A 20,109-nucleotide genomic window follows, 5' to 3' on the forward strand; every position below is an offset into this window, starting at 1 on the left:
ACTATCACGCACATTTTGCTCTTAAACACTTAAATTTTTGATTCATGATGTTTTCACTCTAAATTGACCGTAAGTGCACGTGCAGGTCTGAATGAATTTGACTCTCTGTATGTGGAGCTGTGACAGACTGGCATCCTGTCCAGGGTGCACCCCACCTCAGATCCTGTGACTGCTGGGATAAGCTCCAGCCGCCCACGTAAGCAGGTATAGTGAATCTCCAAAGTCCCACAATTCTCTGAGTGTTTTTCACAGATATTCTCTTGATTTAAGCAGAATTCATGACTGACACAGCTTGTTTTACACTAATTTTACCTCAGATTATTATAAACTCACTTCCTCAAAGCCAACCAGACTCTTTCTCAGTAGCTGAAGATTACAACTTTACAGCAAATTCACACACACAAAAAAAAACCTTACACAAAGTGAAAATTATTAAATCACACACGTCACCTTGAGGTAATAATTCTCTTTATAGTGTAGCAGTTAATAATGAGCACAGTTTATTTTTTATACATGAACATATTTCTGTAAATGTTTTTAATAAGAGTTTTGATTCACTTTGCTACATTTCTGAGAGTCTCATATTTATATGTTGTATGTGCATTCTGATTTGATGGGAGTACTAAAAATGATAAATTCAATTACATGCGATTAATATAGACGGATTCATTGCAAAGACTGTAATTTTTTTTAATTGCACGACATACATACATACATACATACATACATATATATATATATATATATTGCAGGTAAAATAAGTACTGAACATGTCACAATTTTTTTTTTCTCAGTAAATATATTTCTAAATGGGCTATTGACATGAAGTTTTTCATCAGATGTCAGTAACAGCCCAAGGCACATGCATAGGGAAACCAAAATGAAAAAGTACAGGAATTATGTGTAAAAAAAATAGAATGACACAAGGGAAAAATTATTGACCATGCTAACTGAAATGTATTTAACACGTTGTACAAAAGCCTTTGTAGGTAATGAAGCTTCAAGATGCATCCTGTATGGAGAAACTAGTCACATGCATTGCTCAGGTGTGATTTTGGCCCATTCTACACAAACAGTCTTCAAATCTTGAAGGTTCTGTAGACCTCTTCTATGAACTATGATCTTTAGTTCTTTCCATAGACTTTCTATTGGATTCAAGTCAGATGATTCGCTGGACCATTCTAGCAGCTTTATTTTCAATCTCTCAAACCAGTTGAGAGTTTCTTTGGAGATGTGTTTGGGATCATTGTCTTGTTGAAATGTCCACTCTCATTTCATCTTTATCATCCTGATAGATGGCAGCAGATTTTTTATCAAGAATGTCTTGGTAGATTTTCCATTTATCCATCCTTCAATTATATGAAGATTGCCAGAAAAACAGCCCCACACCATCATGTTACCATCTCCAGACTTCACTGTTGGTATGGTGTTTTTTGGGGTGATGTGCAATGTGTGTATTGTGGCATCCAAAGAGTCCAATTTTGGTCTCATCTGACCGGACTGTATTCTCCCAGTTGTCTAAATGTTGTGCACCAAGCTTTAAATGAGCTTCAGCATGCTTTCTGTCAGCATGTGTGGTGAGCGCCCATACAGGCCATGGTAGTCGAGTACATTATTTCTAGTTTTCTTTGAAACAATTGTACCTGCTAATTCCAGGTCTTTCTGAAGCTATCAGCAGGTGGTCCTTGGCTCTTGGACAACTCTTCTGATAATTCTTTTCACTCTTCTGACAGAAATCTTGTGAGGTGCACCTGGTCGTGGCCAGTTTATGGTGAAATGTTCTTTCCACTTTCAGATTTTGGCCCCAACAGTGCTCATTCAGAAGTTTAGAAAGCCTTCCATTGCCAATGCCATGAGTATGTTTGCACCAATAAGGTTGCAAAGATCTTGAGAGAGCTCTTTCCTTTTACCCATCATGAGATGTTTCTTGTGTGACACATTGGAAGTGAGGCACTTTTTTATAGACCATCCAATGGGACTGAACTAGCTGATATAAATTTGCACTGAAAAGGGGCTTTCTAATTACTGATAGATTTCTGATGGTGTCTTGGCTTTCCTTGCCTTTTTACACCTCCCTTTCTTCAGGTGTTCTGTACTTTTTCCCTGAGTCATTTCACATTATTAGACATAACTTTATTTATGGACATCAATGGTTTGATTTCTTTGTATGTGTTGATTAGTTGGGTTGTTATCAACATCTGGTGAAAATTTCATGTCCATAACAGCTTTAGGAATGTGTAGTTACTGGGAACAAGAGTGGCGTGTTCAGTGTTCAATATGTATTTTACCTGCTGTGTATATATATATATATATATATATATATATATATATATATATATATATATATATCAGCCCAGTCTCACTTTTTTTTGTGCTCCCGTGACAAAATGAGTCAAATTTTCGTGGCAGGTTTTCTTTTTTAACTTACTATTACTAACCCTACTCCTACCCCTGACCCTAACCTTAACCATAATCTAATCTTACTCTTTCCCCCCACCCTAACCATAACCACCCAACCCCCCTGATTCACTTTTAATTTCGTAAAACCATCATGGAATGAATTAGAATGAATTTGTGCTACCGTGACAAAAATGAGGCGCTTATCATCACAATATCACAAATCAATAGATTAATGTATATTTCATGCTGTTGAATCACAACTTGCCATGAGACCAGGTTGAGATATATATATATATATATATATATATATATATATATATATATATATATATATATATACACACACATACACACACAGTGGGTAAAACACATAACACACCTGAGAAGATTAATGTAAATAAACAGACCAACAGTATTAAAATGTCATGAATTTTTTTTTAGAAACAAGAAAAAAAAACTAATGGAGTCTGTCCCCAAAACAAAGTGTTAAAAAAATCTTAAGAATTATTCTTTTATCTTGAATTAATCCACTGCATCCAAAGGGTGAAGTGGAGCAATCACAACTGCCTTCCATTTCTTGTTCTTGGTGATGGTTTTGGTAACGGTAAAGAAAATAGGAGAATGACCCAGCTGATGATACGGTAAAGGAGTTGTGTGCATACTCAACCCATATGCGGTTGCATGCCAAACACAGAAGAACACACTTTTGATTATAGTTTGATCAATTTCACCATCATCAGGGAGGTAATGTCAAGTAGTTAAAGTGCTGTGTTTGTGACCAGAGGATCCTCAGTTCAAATCCCAGTCAGAATGAAAAATTACTTTCATAAAGCAACAGTCATATTGTTCTTTATGCTTAATCAGTAAATAGAATGGACAAACACAGTTATCACTTAACCTAGAGAATTTTTGTTAGACAGCTAAAAGATAATAAATGCCCATGTAATGTGATAAAACAAACAAGAAGAAAAACAAAAGATGAGCAATACAACCAAATCAATAAGTAAACAAGAGTACTCTGAGAGCACAATGTCCCTCACTGGGAACTGCTGCTTTGGTACAAGTGCTGCTACTTTCTGATAACATTTCAAGGAATCTGATAGCTATTTGAACGTCTAGCAAACACTGTAAAATGAGCTACTTTTAGTGAAAAATTTCTTCCATAATTCAACAGAAACATTTCCTGCTTATGAATCACAGGATAGAATAATTAATATATCAAATCTTGCTGTTGTCCATTCAGCTGCTGCCGTTTGTGCTCGGGGTCACCACATTGGACACAGCCAGATCTGTATTGGTATGACAGCAAAATATGTGTATAATCAATATATCTCAAGGATTTTTACCAATTTTCTCAAAATTTGTCCTAAATATGTGAGGAGTTTATTTCAGAATGCAGCGAACAACTCATGAAACTGGCAGTGTCTATATTTGATAATCAAGGGCCATAACTCTGGTCCAATGGCCCCAACTCAAACAATATGATAATATGCACATTACCAACCTATAACAAGGACTTGTACCACGTTTCACGAAATTCCCCCTAAAAATGTGACAGGAGTTCATTATAGAACACTCATCCCATTTTTTGGACAGACGGCAGACAGATAGACTGATGGACAGATGGACACACAGACATCACCACAACATAATTCCCCTTTGGGCCTTCAGCCAGCAGGGGATAACAAAGTGAATACCACTCATTTGACCTGCTTCATGTTCAATTTGGTGTAATAATTATGACTTTTTTCTTCATTTCCATACTGAAATTCATACTGTACCTGTAAAGCTGACGTTGTGTTGAGCCATCCTCTGTACTCAGGAAATATCTGAAAAATAGTTCAAATTCACATTACCCTATTCTACAGAGCAGCGTTCCTGCCCATTTCATCCCAAATAGCAAATCGGGGTGCGTTTTGTAGCATCACAGTAACTGCTTGATCCATCTTTTGTTCATTTTGAACAAACTTGGTGTACACAGTAGTTACGGTCATCATCAGCAGCAGTTTTGAAATCAGGGTGAAATTTTCAAACTGTTCAAAAATTTCATCCCAATTCGTCAAATCGGGGTCATTACGCAGTCACTTCCGGGTGATCATAGTCTTAACATCTTTATTCATGTTCAGTCATCTTTAAACAGGGTAGTACTAGTGAGTACAGCTTGAAACCTGTTTGATTGTGTTCCATCGGGGTAAAAATGTGAAGCAAAAGCAGCGTTTGTTGTGGTTCCAGCTGAGAATGCAGCTGGGCACAGTTTTACTTTAGTTTTCAGACCGGTTGCCATTTATGTGCTTTATAAGCCAGCCAGTTGCCAGGTTTAAACTTTATAAAGCAGGCTGTTAGGATGCATGCTGGAGGAAGCCATTTCATTCCATTTTTTGCACTTTGTCTGGATAGTGCAGGATTAAGTATTTGAACTGGCTCAAGGAATTAAAATGAAAACCAAAGTTCCCGAATAAATGTTTATCTGAATAAACAGTTAATTCTGTTATGTCTTTGTTCTTTTATTACAAATTCAAATATTTTCTGCTTGCAATAGCGTGGTGCTCAGTTCACTTCCTGTCTTCCTCTCAGTGTTAAGGATGTATCTGTCTGCATCCCAATTCAGTGGTTGTACACTGTCAAGGCTGGAATCATCAGCTGTTTATGTCAAAAATGGTGCGACTGGGCTGTCACATTTCAAAGTCTGGTTGTGAAGCAGCCAACGTTTGCAGGCTTCTTTCCCTGAAAATGATGGACACATCAGGATCCTTCATGACCCAAACAATCCCGTAAATCATTGCGTGATTTTTTTTGTTTGTTTGTTTGTTTTCTTTCTTCTGCTTCCAAAGACAGGTTAGGTGAACTGGAAACTTTAAATTGACTGTGGGAGTGCGTGTGAGAGTGTGAATGTCTTTGTCTGTCTATATGTGACCTTGTGATAAACTGGAGTTTTGTCCATGGTGCACCCCGCCTATCGCCCTATGACTGCTGGCCCGTCACCCCAGATTGGAGTAAGTGGGTATAGAAAATGAATGAATGAATGAATGGTTCATGTTTTTAAATGACACTTTTGGTCTCAGTATGTACGATTATAAATAAGTGATATTTGTAAGTAAAGCATAAATAAGTACTGAAAAATGATTACCACACTACAGGTTATGCCGACTACACTACCTGTCAAGGCTGCCAGGTGACAGGAGGTAAGGACACGGAAACACAACAGCAAAGTGTTCCATGGACTGGACTGTCTTATTTCAGAACAATTTGTTCCAGCATCTGCTGTGACCGAACTGCTGAACCCTGAAGAGTTTCATAAAAACAGCCCTTATGCTGCGTTCACACCGGGCGCGACCAGATGCCACAAATTCACTTCGGGCGCGTTGCGACAGATGCGCCACCATCGCCCGGTGTGTCGCTCTGCTTTTCCTGCGAAAATTCGCCCCAGTGCTTTGCTTTATTATACATCTGTGTAGTTAATTAATAAAATAATCTTCAGGGACGATTTGCTTGCGCGTGCACGTAAAAGAAGAAAACAAACCTCCGCTCCCCCTGCTGTGGAGCTGCTCCTCACTCTTCCCCAAAAAACTCTGTCATAATTGTGTTTAGAAACCAGTCACCATTTACTTTATTATACATCTGTGTTGTTAATTAATAAAATAATCTTCACAGACGACTCTCTCGCGCGCGCATGTAAAACAGAAGAGAAAGAAAAAAACTCCGCTCCCCCTGCTGTGGGGCTGCTGCTCGCTCCAAAAACTCTGTCATAATTGTGAAATAAAGGACAAAAGGGACATAAGTCCTGCTCACAGGCTGGCTACCAGAGAAAGGACATGTTCACATCCAACTCAGTCAAACTCCAGACATCTCCATGTCACTACATATCCAGTCCCTGATTGGTCAACGTGGCGCAACAAGACAAAAAAGTTCAGATTTTTCAACTTGGGGAGGAGGGCATTGCGACGTGACGCAACGCAATATCGCGCCACAAACGCACCAATCGCTCAAAATCTCTTCACTCGCATCACTTCATTCGCATCCATCGCGTCGCACTACGCGGCTTGGCAGCAAAACGCGTCCTTCCATAGGGATTACATGACAACCTGTCGCTGCTGTCGCTCGCATCATGCCCGGTGTGAACGCGGCATAAGAAGGGTGCTGAGCCTGAATTGGGACACAGCTTTGGATGGTGGAGAGAAGTTTTACCAGCAGCAGGTGATTAAAGTAAAACTTGGTGGTCTCTCTGATTCCAACCAGAGGAGGTAAATGTTGTGCTATGTGCCTTATAAATGCTGCTCTTAGACAACTTCATCAGTGTTTGAAGGACAGGCTAACACGAGGAGAAACAGTTAGCTCACTCAAGTTAGGGTAAACGATGTGCCAGCATAGACTAGCAAGTTAACTGTGGCATTAACAATTTACTACAGATAAAATATAGCTTTTTATCAAAAGGCATTCTAAAAACATCTGAATTTAACACACTGTTACATGACACAGCCTAACAAGGAACAATATTAGCTGGGATTTCTTTGAGTTTAAACTGGTGGAACTTCAAATCAGAAATGTTAAAATATAAATTCTGCTGGGAATTACAAAAAAAAAAAGAAAGAAGAAACTTATAGCCCTGTTCAAGAGCTTTTTTCTTTCCATTTCACATAACAGTGTATCATTATGCTGTGCTTACACTGCATTTGTTCTCTGGTCATAGGCCAGAATTTGATAGACTTCCCAGCTTCCGGCAGTAAGGTGATGAACGCTGATCTCTTTCTCTTGGAACTGGTGAAACATGAGACAGAAAAAAAACAACAGTGAAGAAAAAGCTTGTTAACTTGTCTTTAGGTGATCTATTTTGTCATAAAGTTGTTTAAATTTGTTTATAATGATGGACTAATGGAATAATAATGAACATACATCTCTCCTTCGATGTTATTTAACTTTTATTTAACTTATCTCAGTAGAAACTCAATTAACCTTCTAAGAACCAGCGCCTCAGGTACTTCTACTGTACAGCACTCTCCCTAAATGATTCACTCGAATATGTTCTTAATTTTCCACTGTTTCAGGAAATGGGCTATGATTCAAAATGCTGAGGCTTCATACTGGAGGCAAATATATGAACAGGATGAATAATTGGAAAAGTTGTAGTGTGGTAAGTGAAGAAAAGATAAGATGGCAAAGAAAAGCAAAAATCTGAAAAACTACATATAACATGCAAGTTTCATGTGAGCAGGCAAAGCAGCAAATAAAATCAATTATCTTGTGTAAAAGTTTGGAATAGTTTTACTTGGTTTGAGATCATAGCAATGTGGTTGAATGTCCTATGGCCACCATGTTTTAAGGGCATCGTGATGAAGAAAACTGTGCAGTCCTTGGAAAATACTGGCTCCTCAGTCTGAGAAAAAAACAAAAGTAGAAGTCAAGTGAAGGAATATTTCACCACAATAATGTGTTTTAAACATTTTAAACATTATTTATTACCTATGCATAACATCAAATGGCATGAGAAGTATCATCCAGTGACAGAAATCTTCTATCTGGAAATAGTAAGTGATTTTATTTTACATTTACATTGGTAAAATTATTTCTTGTATCAAAACAATTCATCTGCATGAAAAAAAGGTGCATTTTTAATAATGATATGAAGCATTTTTAAAAAACAAACGTGCCAAATTCTCAACTTGTGCCAAACTCTTCTTGTGCCAAACTCTTCTGTGTACCTTTGACACCCCTGCTAATCATGTAACACACTGATTTACAGGCTTCACAACAATTACGACTACGAAGTTCTGAAATATTTCAGGTGTGACATTTAAGGGGAAGGAAAATGAAGCGAATGTGACAGGTCGACTGCATCCTGTGGAATTGTTTGCGTAAGTAGACTTAATACTCAGACAAAATAAAAGCACTCACCTGATGATCAAGCCACTTCTCTGACGTCATCACATGTTTCTAAATCAAAACGATCAACTCAGCACACAGTTTCTTGAATTAGTAAATTATGTATCTGTATACGTAATTGCAGTTCTTGTGCATTTTGGCATCATCAACATAGAAAAACATACCTGCATGCAGCTGTTTGTGGTGACATCACAAAGGGAAAGCACGGACATGTTTTGAGCTCGATTCACCCAGCGCACAGTCAGCTTCTCCCCAGTCACCCACTTCACCATGGTGATGTAGTACACGCTGCAAGATGGGAACGTATGATATAATTATACATAAAAACATGCTGATTTAATAAAACATGGAGAACATTTGGTTCAATCATACCTCTTTGCAAAGCTGTCAGGTGGTCTCAGCTCAGTGGTTTGGGAGCTGCCATCTAAAGTGACAACATACAGTCTGACAGAGGGATTGATTTGACCCATCTAAAAAAATAAATAAATAAAAAATTCAAAAACAATATAATAGATTTGCACTCCAATTCAAGTTCAACGTGATATCCATTATGCAGAACATGTGATGCACCAATCACAGTGAGCATGGAGTAGCACACAGGCTATCAAGATGAACAACACACTGCAGAATAAGATGAGAAGCAGTGAGCCAGGCAGGTCACTGCGGACTGGAGTCCCACAAGTCAGTTCCTTCATTCAAGTGTCAATCAGAAATGAAGTTCATTACACTCCAGGATGACAACATCAAAAACACAGCACAGTCCCCCAAAGTTTTTATTATCCATTAACCTGTCTTTGTGATCATTGTTTGTTATCATTTTGTATTTTTACTACTTCAGAAGCATTTTCATTCATCATATTTTCCAATACTAGAGTACCATCATGGGCAGCGTGGTGGCCCCAGAGCTTTAGCTTTGACTCACCACTGTTAATGCTGCATGGTCCACATGTTGATTGGATGTAAGTATATGACAGATGCCCTCCCTGACACTACTCCAGATGCACATGAGGATTAGGACATGGGTGGACTTGAACCAGAAATCTACTTCTTCCACCTTCTTCTTGCAATTGGACCAACAATTTATTAAGAGTGAGAGAAAAAAATCACATACAAGGAAATTCTCTATTTTCAGATGAAAAGTTTGCATTGTAGTTTCATATTTACTTACGTATAAATATTAGCTATTTACAACAGAAAGTTTTTATTATTATTATTATTTACTGTGCATTGTAAGTCGCATTGATTCAGTACTTGTCCATGTTTACTGTAGGATGAAGCAAATGACAGCCGATGACCCCCCCCAGCAACAGGAACGCTAATCCATCAAAGGTTACTTTGCCAGTCATTCTAGGAAACCATTTACAGCTGAGTGGACTTGGACAATATAAATGAAATATCTTTTCCAAGGACAAAGACAAACAGACAGCCTGAAGGACATAGTCCATGGGACGAGCAAGTTTCCAGTACAACAACATCACTTACAATCCAGCCTCATTGTACCATGGCCTACACAAAACTGCATGATAGCCATGCGAGGGTGGTAGCTGTAGGCAGGTAGAATTGTACAGAGGTCAAAATTTAAAAATGCTGCAATCATATTGAAAAGTATACCAGATTATTTGTCTGATCATAGACAAATAAAGTTAAATAAATAAAGTTAAAGGTTTTTTTTTATCTGTTGCTTCTTTCTTTTCGTTCTTTTCAACAAAAGTTTTTTTTTTTATTTTGAGAGTCTGTGGATGTGGTGTGTGTGTGTGTGTGTGTGTGTGTGCGCGCGCGCACGCGCAGCATCTGTTTTAACCCCCAATTTAGATGGGCATCTGCCTGAATTTGAATAATATATCATCAGTATTAAGCTTGTAAACTCTCTCAAATGTCATAACACTGTCAATCTCTATAAGGAACTTTTTCCAAAGAGAATTAATGTTGAATAATCCCTTTAAAAAACAACTGACATGTAGGTTAAAACGGCTGCTATGCTGTTTTAACCCACATGTCAGCTGTTTGTTGCCACAGTTATATGCAACACTTATTAGCTTTCTTAACAGGCTGCGTTTTTGACAAAACCTTCTCACAGCTGCTCCTTTTACCATGACTGCATCAAATGGACAGTTATCACTTAAAAACAAGTCATCATAACAACATCACACTTGTGTAAACTTTGGAATTAAACTGTGCCTCAGTTCTTAACGTCAGCAGATACATTCCACTGAAGCACATGCTGGGACGCTTCTAGTAATTATGTCACCTGTCGGAAACACCCGAGTACTCATGAGTACTTTCTTTCGGAAGTCTCCATAGCTTTGCTGCGAATGCCGTATACTTTGAAACCGGTCACAGAGGTGCACAAAGTAATCCCGGTGGCTCATCCGATGCTCACTAACAGCCTAAATCTAAATTGTTATGAATTCAGTGCGACATGTCCTTTAATGTAACAGTCACATTCAGATTTGACAGTCGGGAGCTTCTGAAAAAAACAGCATCGTGTAGCTTCCATTTGAATGATGCTCACTTCCACCATGACCATGAGGCCACTGTTTGAGTGTGCATTTTCCACACAAGGCAGGGGATATGTTATTGTGTTTCATGGAATCTTGGGCTATTTCAGTAAAAACTAATTGTACATGATTGTACAAAATCATAAATATACATTGTGAGAAACTAAAAAAATTAGCTGTAACAAATTACATCAATTTTTTAAAGTTGATCCAAAGTAGCATTTTTTTCAGTGTGACAGTGGGATGTCTTCACATTATAAAACTTCATTACCAGAGATGGATGAATCACTGTGGCAACCCTGAATGCACGACAGCAGATGAAAGAAAAGACATGCTGATGTGTTATACTTAGATTTAATTTAGATGAGAGGCCAACAAGATATTCCTTCATTCAAGATGCTTTACAAGTGTTCTGTCATGTGAAAGAGGAACTATGCAATATTTTTACTGTAATTTTACAGTTGTGGAGTAATTGTAATCATTAAATGGCTTGTTTTGGGGAGAATGAGGACTTTCCCCCACCAAGCCTCTTGTAGCAGAAAACCAGCCTTGCAACTCTAGGGGCGCCGGTCCAGTGTCCTTTGAAAAAGAGTATTGGGTCTTGCAAGAAACATGAACTGCATTACGGCAGTTCATGTTATGAACCCCCCGTCGAGGCATCAGGCTTTATTTTTTGACATGTTCATCGCTATGGCAGTGCCATTGAAAAAGAAAAAGAAGAAACTTCCTGCTGTCTGAGGAAGAGAAGAAGAGGAAAATGAGCATGTGACCAAGCAAGGGGTCACACTCTGGTCAACCTTGGTAGAGCTTTCTTTGAGTAGCAAACACTGCTAGACTGAAGCGTGCAAAACTGATGCAGACCTGGCATTCTTGCTGCTACACTTCTAAGTATACTGAAATAAACTCTGTTCTCTATGTATTTCTAGGAATTGTCACTATTTTGACAGTTGCATGGATTGCATTTGCCGGCTCTGTTGAAAACAAATGCATGGGACGAACATGGGGTGAAACTTGAGGTGTTAAGGGCTGGCAGTGAGTTTTTAATTAGTTTTTGTGGCATATGTACTCTCCATAGAGAGGAATATGACCAAAAAAAAACAACGAAACAGCGAAAAGCTGACCAGAGTCGCCACGTTCCTCTTGAAGAAGTTGAATTATGTCCAACACTAAGTCAGTGGACTATCGCCAAACAACACTTTCTGCTGAGCTATGTCGACCTGCATTGAAGACAGGAAATTTAGACCCCTGAAGTGAGCCATCTCCGGTGGTTCACAGAGATTTTAGTCAATCCCCTACATCAGCCAGAGTCCACCACTTCACGTAATAGTGCGAATGGGCCCTTAAGACTGGTTCACATGGCAAGATTTTCAAATTGTCTGTAGGTTTCCAATACCTGAGAGACCACACACATGGAGATAAAAAAAAAATCATAGATCTAACAGTTTTGGTCATACAGTGTATGGTGTGCAGCCACATGGTAAAGACAACACACCACACATGAACAGATTTCACACACGAACATTCCCAGGTCAGACGGGAAATCTTGCAAAATCCCTCGAGATTAAACGTGACTTCAGAGTAAACAAACATGGTGGATGAGGAAGACGCAACGGAGATAAGTTTGTGGATTATTTTTAACATAGGAAAAAAAAAATGATACAAAAAGAAAAAGAAAAGGTGACTGCCGGACTTTCTGGTGCGCCATAACAGCTATTTTGATTTTGGATTCCACTCCATGCATCTGTCACATCGCTTTCTGATTGGCAACACATCACAATCAGCAGGCTGCATGCTCGTTTGTGGTTGGGGAACACCACATACGCTGCGATACAATCCAACATGATGAATATCCCCGATTTGCGGTCTGAGCGGTCCCGGCATCCTTCTGAGCAGACTAGAGTGCTCATAACACACCACACACAACAGGAATATTTGATAGGATTATCTTTAGCGTCATCACAATAATTGGGGTGTCCTTAAGATTGTCGGAAGCAGAAGATCGGGTCTGATATCGGCCTAATTATCTTGTCTTGTGAACCAGGCATTAGGATGGACAATGAGTAGTATCAAATTTGATCTAAAACAGTTGCCACAAGCTTTTCAAGGAAAAATTTAATAATGCACCAAACTTCCTGTCTCAAGCATCTTTCATCCCATTTTATTAGCCCGATTTATGAAATCCTTGCCAGTTCCCTCAGGTATAGTTAAAAATATATATAAATATTGGCTTATATGTTGTTGGCTTGATATTCTTAAATATTTATATCTGTATCATTTGTATTAAAAAACAGTTGCTGCAACTCTGCTTACTGCTGCAATATCCTGAGTACACAATTTCATGTACTGGAAGGGGTTTAGTAAAAATCAAGCAGTGATTCATTAATTACACATCTTCCAGTGAATTCCCTGCCTAATGCCTTTGCCCTCTATCTTACACAACTCATTCCCCAGTTTTCCAATCTTCTTTTCCACCTAAGAAGCATCAATACACCAAAACATCTGGATCAAAGCACACATTTGTGTATGATGGGTTAATTTGCTTTACTGAAACAGTTCTCATTTCCTCCCGCTGCCCTATATCTCAACAACTGCTTCTTCAAAGGGAACAAGTCAGCATTAATGTAAATTAAACAAGAACAGGATTTAGTAACCCTTTCAGAAAAAAAATTAACTCACAGCCAGAACCTTAATTTATTTATACAACTTCTTTTGCACAGTGACATGCATCTTTTGAGGTTACGTGCCCATGCAATGTTTAATTGAGTCCGATAGAAAAGGGCTGTTGCATCAAGTAACCTAAAGGATGTCAGGAGCACTGGATCTAATTATTTCCAATGTCGGTTCAGCTGATACAGCATCTTACGGGATCAAAGGAGGTTAGGGGTGTTCAGAATATTTCCGAGAATTTGTTGGAATTCAGACCGATGACCTGTACAGCATGTATCCCTTGTCCCACCCAGTGTGTGCTGTGATTATAGGCTCCAGCAACAGGATAAGTGGAAGTGGATGGAGTTCAACAAACACAACATGAAGAGTGTCAGATGTATCAATGGTAGTGGGTTTGGTGATAGGGTAAGGCAGAGGTGGGAGGAAGTCACTGTCAAGTCATCCTTAAGTCATGAATTGGCAAGCCTCAAGTCTCAAGTCAGCTTGCAAACAATTGGTGGTCATAATGACTTGAGACTTGACTTGAGACTTGAGCCTTGCTGATTCATGACTTGAGAATGACTTGCTGGTGACTTTGTCTCACCTCTGGGGTAAGGTGGTAATTATCTTCCCCCTCACTACCTGCTACTCCACAGTCAGGCTGCTGAGGGAACATCAGGCTAGAGCTTCTTATATGGAACAGGCATGAAACATGAACAAGGCTTCCTGCTGGTTTGTCATGTATTCCAATCAATTTTGTGACGAGCTGCCATTGAAGTTAGGAGAAACATTGCAAATTCTGTTTATATACCAGCATAATACGAATGACAGCAATTTCAGCTCTTATGATACAGAAGAGCACAGCCAAAACAGTGAAAAACAAGATGCCCAAGGAGGATGCGTTAAGTCAGTTGCCGAGATCACATAGTCAGTGAAGAGATATTGCAAATTCCGAGGAATGAATGAAACTTTAAAGAGCAGCAATTTCAGATAGAAGGTCATATTTTGCATCTGCCAGACAGCCAACACTCCCAAATTGTGAAGGCATAGATACTACAGACCAAAAGGTACGTGGCACAGAGCCTTCAAAAAAGAGAAACTGCTGCTGAAAATTGTAACAGATGGCGACAACATGCTTTTGAATGCACAGGCACAGGAGGAACTAAGTATAATCAATTAAAACAGCATTAAGCAGATCACTGGAATTAATGACAAAAGCATTTATAAATGATGTTTATGTCTGATGAAGGTGGCACGATGGCTTAGTGGTTAGCATTGTTGCATACAGCAAGAAGGTCATGGGATTGCTTCCCATCTGGGCCTTTCTGTGTGGGTGTGTCGGTTCCCTTTGGTTGTTCCAGCTTTGAAAGGCATGGAAGTTAGTGAACTGGTAATTTTAAATTGACCACAGTTCTGAATAATTTTGTTGGCTGATAAGTGCCCTGTGATAAACTGGCGTCCTGTCCAGGGTTTACCCTGCCTCTCGTCCAATGGCTGCTGGGATAACCCCCACCCCGCCCACCCTTTATTGGACATAAATGAATGAACTGAAAGTGCGCATTTGCACACTCTTTCTTGTTAAACTCACAACATTTTGCGTGTGTGCAACAAACTCTGCCAAGTTGTGGACATTGTACATGTTGTTGTGTGCTTCAGTGTCTAACGGATGAATGTGGAAAATACATGTTTAACAGGAGAATGCTCAAAAATTAATACCATCCATCCTAAAAATGACCTTAGCAGCTTCCTAAGACACACACAAAAATACTGCATTTTGAGAAAGCAGAATTACTGGTGATACACGCAGCTTTACAATACCTACCAGGTCGGATGAAGGTAGTCCATTTTAAATCGCATATGTTAACAATAAAACATAAACTGTAAAACTATATTGTATTTGAGCTGCTGTTCAAGCTCAGCCCTTTAGTTACTGAACCTGCGAAAACTACCGTAATTTCTGGACTATTCCGCACCTGAATATTAGCCACACCCACCAATTAAAAAAAAGTACATAAATAAGCCACACTTATCTACAAGCTACCACGTTGTAACATGAGATATTTACACAGAAAGACGTTACACAGAAAGATTTTTTGACTTTTAATAAAATATGTACCGTAAATGCTTTTTTCCCCTGAAGCGTTACACATAAGTATTGATGTGCATGTTATCCAGTGTCTCTGCTCCAAATGGAGAACTGAATAATTTTAACTTTTTCTTTTTCTAACTTTCATCGTGTGCAGCCACGATCAGATGGAGTCTGTGGTAATGAGATGTTAATAAGGCGCTGTGACTTTTTCAACTTGTTGCGCCAAGACAGAGAAGGCGGAGAAGGCTCCAGTCCGCTGACTGATCTGATGGCGCAACTCGGGCGCAAAGTGTCAGAGAGGGACTTTTCTTCACTAATACGAACGGGTAAGACCTTATATTTACACTGTGTGTGAATTTACACCGCATGAGGAGTGCAGCATTCAGGAAATCAATTGACAGTATCAATTGACGTATTTCGACTTATGAAAAAGCTCGTCAAAATCCATGAATTAGCCGCAAGATTGTAAATGCTGCAGTGCTTAAAGCATGTTAAAAAACTAGTGGTTCATAGTCCAGAAATTACGATATGTACCCAGAACTGTATAACCCAAACTTCAGGATGTCCTAATGCACTTCTGGAAAAACATCAAGTTCATGATCTCTGGACAAGGTTTGTAATTCAGGAAATAGTTGCTGCCATGCAAAAAGGTCCTAACTGAATGCTGTCTAAAGGTCATAACCAAAATCACTGCAACTTTGGTACTGTTTCATAAACTATACCATACAAAATAAGTTTGTTTAAGTATGGACAAAACATTACAGAAGGTGTTTGATGTTTCAACTTCATCACCTTCAGTCCTACCTTTGGGTAAGGGTACTCCTTCCCTCTGGGGTAAAGAGATTCTGTGAAGCGGGGAAGGTACATGTTAGGGACCAAGGAGTCATTGATGGTGAGGTATGCCAATCTGGAGCCATTGGGTGACCACCAGTGAGCCACCTGAGTGTCCAACACCAATTCTGAAAAAATAGGTGAAAATATCAAACATGTGACCCAACAGAGGGTTCACTTGCATATAAATGGATGTATGAACAGTTTTTAAATGCATTACTCTGTTATAAAACATATGGCATGAAACAAAGTTTGACATTAACCAATTGGCCACAAAACTTTACTTTGTGGCCACCGGAAATCCCATAGCTTTGCTGTAGACCTTCACAAATGGAGCTTTAATACCCAAAAATCCCAGTTCATACAGTTCCAAAAATAATCCAGTTCTTCACCCCATTTTGTCAAAATGTGACAAACATAATGGACAGTATAGTAACATACAGTAGAGTAACATTACTGTTGGAAAACAGTTCTGTCTCGTCACAGACATTTAGTAGCTATCCTTATGCCAGGACTTTTCAGGTATAGGCTTACCATGTCTACTCATCCTGCTAACGTGAAGGCAGAACTTTATTTATTTATTTATTTATTTTACTCCATGTCTCTGCATATTACTGCAGTATGAGTCACAGCCAGCTCATCCCAGTAAATATATATGCAATTTTTAACACTGCATCAACAATTTACAACAATTTGCAAAAGAACCATTAATAAAAGCAGCCAGCAGGCAGAAGACAAAATGAAGGTGAAAGATTAAGTTAAGGGATGCAGCGAAGGAGGACATACAGAAAACTGCTGTGATAAAAGAAGTGCCAGAGGACAGCATGAGATGGAGATGGGTGATCTGCTGTGATGGTCTCCTAAACTGTAACTGTGACAGAAGATGGGGAAAAAAGCAAAAATTCTGAAAAGCTGAAATGAGTCATTTTTGGGGGTGTAAATTATTCATAGACCACTTTGTTGATTAAATATGTTGATAAATTATGTCAACTGATATCCATTATTCAAGGAAAATTCTCAACAATATGTTTGTTGTGTAAAATTAATGTTTGAATGAAAATAATATCCATAAAATGCCTGTTTTTCTCCCGGTAGAAACATAATTGCTCATTTACAAGTACCTGAACAATCCTACTTCTGTTTTGTCACAGTTAACAGTTGTCAGAATAAGAAAAAACCTCATAGACCAACATAACAGGTTTATTTGATTCACTACATTTTTGTGATCTGAACTAATACCAGTGTTCACGGAATTGAAAAATTTGAGAAATTCCTAATATTCCTCTATGCAGCATAGACTTCATAGTGCTTACACACACTAAATTTGATAAAAAAAATAATAATTTGGCATACATCCTCCATTGCATAGTGTTTACTGTAGCCTTTTCTTGGTGTTGACAGTCTTACCCTCATACAGCCAGTCGGCGATGCCGTTAAAAATGTTCCCATCTTGTCCTGAAGATGTGAGTCTCCATGAGCTGCTCTGAACATCCATTTTGTAGTAAATGTTGTTTTCAAATATGTACATCTTCAGAAGAAAACAAAACAATTTCACTACTTCCAGAATAAATGTAGTTGTAATATTCACACTAGGAATATGCATTATTATTATTATTATTATTATTATTTGCAAATCACTTCCCAGCACATTTCAAAGTGCAGTAAAAATCATTTTATTAAAAACAACTTAAAATAAATAAGACCGATTAAAAGACATACAAAACAGCCCCAAAATTACAAAAACATGATTATCAATACATATGGTATTTAAGCAAAACAACTGAAAAAACCCAATTAAATTATGAAAACTGAATTAAAGTGGAAATATGTTTTTATTGAATTAACTAATTTAATCAGTTATGAAGTTATTAAGCATATTGACAGATGCCAATGTTCACTAAATAATAAAATGATTGCAATAACCTAATTAAACTAAATCCAATTGTCTGAATAGTTGAAAGCGACCACCAAAATGCAATGATGCCCATTTCTCTTTCATCCCTCCGCGACGTAGCGAAACACTTGATACCTATAAGTTGTCCTTTAGATGTTGTTCCAGCTAAGGTGTTGTAAGAGGTTTTTATTATTGTCAAGTTGGGTCTCCTAACTTTTATCAACCGTTGTCTTAGTTCAGGGTCTGTTCCAGCTGCTGATAAAGATGCTGTGGTTTGGCCCCTTCTTAAAAAAAACCTAATCTTGACTCATAAGTTTTATCACATTTTACAGCTGTCTTGCATCTGCCATTTCTTTTTAAGGTTTTAGAAAAGGTTGTTTTGATACAGTTGCAGCCATTTTTAGAAAACAATCACATTCTTAAAAAATTCCAATCTGGATTTAAGTCACGGCACAGCACTGAGTCAACACTTTTAAAAGTACATAATGACATCACTCTGGAGGTGGATGCAGGAAATCCTGCTGTGCTGTTCTGTTGGACCTCACAGCAGCTTTTGACACTGTGGAATACACAGTACTTGTTTCCTGGTTAGAACATCTTGTTGGTATTCATGGAACATCTTGTTGGTATTCATGGTACTGTACAAGTGGTTAAAATCCTACAACCCCAATTCCAATGAAGTTGAGACGTTGTGTAAAATGTAAATGAAACACAATACAATGATTTGCAAATCCTGTTGTCTTATATTCAGATGAATACACCACACAGATAAGATATTTAATGTTCAAACTGATAAACTGATAAACTTTATTGTTTTTGTGCAAATATTTGCTCATTTTGAAATGGATGCCTGCAACACATTTCAAAAAAGCTGGGACAGTGGTATGTTAACCACTGTGTTACATCACATTTCCTTCTATCAACACTCAATAAGTGTTTGGGAATTGAGCACACTAATTGTGAGGGGCATGATTGGGTATAAAAGGAGCATCCCAAAAAGGCTCAGCCGTTCACAAGCAAAGATGGGGTGAGGATCACCACTTTGTGAACAACTGTGTGAAAAATAGTCCAACAGTTTAAGAACAATGTTTCTCAACATTCAATTGCAAGGAATTTAGGGATTCCATCATCTATAGTCCATAATAAAATGCCTGTGACCTTCAATCCCTCAGGCGGCACTGCATTAAAAACCAACATCATTGTGTAAAGGATCTTACCGTGTGGGCTCAGGAACACTTCAGAAAACCATTGTCAGTTAACACAGTTCGTCGGTACATCTACAAGTACGAGTTAAAACTCTACCATGCAAAGTGAAAGCCATACATCAACAACATGCAGAAACACAGCTGCCTTTTCTGGGCCTGAGCTCATTTGAAATGGACAGATGCAAAGTGGAAAAGTGTGCTGTGGTCTGATGAGTCCACATTTCAAATTATTCTTGGAAATCATGGACGTCGTGTCCTGCAGAAAAAAGAGGGGGAAAAAAACATCCAGATTGTTACCAGTGCAAAGTTCAAAAGCCAGCATCTGTGATGGTATGGGGGTGTGTTAGTGCCCATGTCATGGGCAACTTACACATCTGTGATGGCACCATCAATGCTGAAAGTAACATCCAGGTTTTGGAGCAACACATGCTGCTATCCAAACAACGTTTTTTTCAGCGACATCCCTGCTTATTTCAGCAAGACAATGCCAAGTAAGTACATCAAGTAAGACTGGGAAAGAATTCCACCTACAAAGCTTCAACAATTAGTGTCCTCAGTTCCCAAATGCTTATTGAGTGTTGTTAGAAGGAAAGGTGATGTAACTCAGTGGTAAACATACAACTGTCCCAGCTAATAAATAAATGTTGATTGATGATTAATCTATCTATC

At 38.5% G+C, this 20,109-nt stretch overlaps 1 protein-coding gene across 1 annotated transcript in view; it reads right to left on the reverse strand.

The window, feature by feature from the left end:
* Positions 1-20,109, reverse strand: part of LOC117524317 (inactive dipeptidyl peptidase 10-like) — a 151,386-nt gene that overhangs the window by 56,351 nt on the left and 74,926 nt on the right. The window contains exons 8-15 of the mRNA XM_034186080.1: positions 17,749-17,869; positions 16,315-16,469; positions 8,650-8,747; positions 8,442-8,565; positions 8,290-8,328; positions 7,664-7,771; positions 7,064-7,155; positions 4,182-4,229 (exon numbers count right to left, since the gene is read on the reverse strand). Coding sequence (XP_034041971.1) covers positions 4,182-4,229; positions 7,064-7,155; positions 7,664-7,771; positions 8,290-8,328; positions 8,442-8,565; positions 8,650-8,747; positions 16,315-16,469; positions 17,749-17,869 — 785 coding nt within the window. The remainder of the gene's footprint in view (positions 1-4,181; positions 4,230-7,063; positions 7,156-7,663; positions 7,772-8,289; positions 8,329-8,441; positions 8,566-8,649; positions 8,748-16,314; positions 16,470-17,748; positions 17,870-20,109) is intronic.

The sequence above is a fragment of the Thalassophryne amazonica genome, chromosome 14, assembly GCF_902500255.1.
Source record: "Thalassophryne amazonica chromosome 14, fThaAma1.1, whole genome shotgun sequence".
Lineage (NCBI taxonomy): Eukaryota > Metazoa > Chordata > Actinopteri > Batrachoidiformes > Batrachoididae > Thalassophryne > Thalassophryne amazonica.